The following is a 1,983-nucleotide window of genomic DNA, read 5'->3' on the forward strand; positions in this document are numbered from 1 at the left end:
GGATTGTGCTTTTACAACAGGGTTTGCCTTCAGTAAAGTTGTAAAATTTCTGACATTTGTCTTCTGACCTTTTATTATACCATTCTTTGTCCTATTTTCCAATTTCAGTTATGCCTCGCCTCCTGCTAACAGTCATAGGAGATTCTCTTGCTGCTTAGGTCTCTTCTGTCAGTGAGGAAATGATTCTGATAAATTTATTTACCTTAAGTTGAGTAACTTAATGGGTGGCCGACCACTAATGTGTTATATGTAAAGAAAGAGTAAAAAAAAATGCCTGTAACGGAAATTCAAGTCTCAGTAAGAATAATACTTTGGGGTGGGAGCACTTCCTGAAGCTTCTCATATAATGATCACCTACTCTACCAAGGGTAAAGTCAGACGTTTTAAACAGTTTTTTTCTGTCAGTGAAGATGTAGCTGAATGTTATTTTAGAAGTTTAGAAGCAAAGAAGTCTTATGCCCTTTTTGCCATAACTTTCCTCATTGCCCCTTTAACATCCTTATTCCTCAGGCTATATATTAGGGGGTTCAGCATGGGTGTCAAAGCCCCATAAAACACTGAGATAAACTTGTCCTTGTCAGGGGATGACTTGGACTGCAGTTTCATATACATGGAAATGGCTGCCCCATAGAAGATTGCCACCACAGTCAAATGAGAACCACAGGTAGAAAAGGCCTTGAGCCTACCCTGGGCTGAGCGAATCCTTAGAACAGCAGTGGCAATTCGGACATAGGAGAGGAGAAAAAGCCCAAAGGGTAGGAGCAGGGAAAATACTTGTGATGAAGATCATAAGCTCATTGAGGCTGGTATCAGAACAAGCCAGCTTAAGAAGGGAGAGAATTTCACAGACAAAATGGTTGATGACATTAGCCCCACAGAAATGAAGTTGCAGGGATAAGATGAGCATGGCAGTGAGCACAAGTGATGCCCCCCATGAGGTAGCAGCCAGCCAAACACAAACTGAGCCATTCATGACCACAGAATAGCGCAGGGGATTGCTGATAGCAACCACACAATCATAGGCCATGACAGCCAACAGGAGGCACTCTGCTGTGGCCAAGACCAAGGAGACATTTATTTGGGTCAAACAGTCGTGGGTAAGAGAGGTAGGGATGGGTAGAGAAACAATGCACCAAGGCCTGGGGCATGGAGACTGTTACATTGCAAAGGTCTAAGAAAGACAGATTACTAAGGAAGAAGTACATTGGAGTGTGGAGGTGGGGGTCAACGTGGATAAGAAAGATGATCAGTCCATTCCCCAATAATGTTCTGAGGTAAGTTATCAGTACCAATGTGAAAAATGTGACTCTCCATTCAGTATAGTTAGAGATTCCAATAAGAAGAAACTCAAATACTGCTGTAGCGTTGTCCATGGCCATTCTTCCCACTTGCCACTATTCACTGGATGGGTGCCAATGTAGTTGCCTAATTTTACCTGAAAGAATGAGAATAAAGATGGAGGGATGGTATGAGAAAGTTGGAAATAACTAGGGTGTACAGGATCATTCTCGTTGTCCTCTTCAAAAGATAGAAGAATACAAATGAGATATCTATGATGGATACAGAGGCAAAGCTAAAAATCTACTCCCTCCCGTGGAAAACAGCAAATTCCCCATTCTTTTAAAATGGTTATATGAAAAGTTCTGCAACCCACTTTTGCCAGATACTTTTTAGTATCATTTTTTTTCCAAGTAAGAAGAGAGGAAAAGGAGGGCATCTTCCTGCTTCTCTCACTCGTTCTCCATTTTCAAAGACAAATCTATTCATAGAGATGGTTGAACCTCTGTCAGCTTGAGTTACTAATCTCCACCAAGAGGGTACCTTCTGATAGTCTTAGCTAAAATATTGCCTATTCTTGTGTCTGTCTGTCACTCCTAGATTGTTCATACCTCCATTTTCCCATTGTGCTAGTATCTACCATGGTGCTTGTCCTAGAGTCCTGCCAAGTATTTCTTTTTTTAAAATAAATTTATTTATTTATTT

General features: G+C 41.0%; 1 protein-coding gene across 1 annotated transcript; it reads right to left on the reverse strand.

Annotated features, from left to right (window-relative positions):
• Positions 1 to 453: 453 nt before the first annotated feature.
• LOC113615322 (olfactory receptor 13H1-like) lies at positions 454 to 1,379 on the reverse strand. The gene is given in 3 exon segments (XM_027097546.1): positions 454 to 766; positions 768 to 1,090; positions 1,092 to 1,379. Coding segments are annotated over 3 exon segments (924 nt in total).
• Positions 1,380 to 1,983: the final 604 nt, after the last annotated feature.

The sequence above is a fragment of the Aethalodelphis obliquidens genome, unplaced genomic scaffold, assembly GCF_003676395.1.
Source record: "Aethalodelphis obliquidens isolate GAN/ISIS:26980383/991018 unplaced genomic scaffold, ASM367639v1 scaffold115, whole genome shotgun sequence".
Taxonomy (NCBI): Eukaryota; Metazoa; Chordata; class Mammalia; order Artiodactyla; family Delphinidae; genus Aethalodelphis; species Aethalodelphis obliquidens.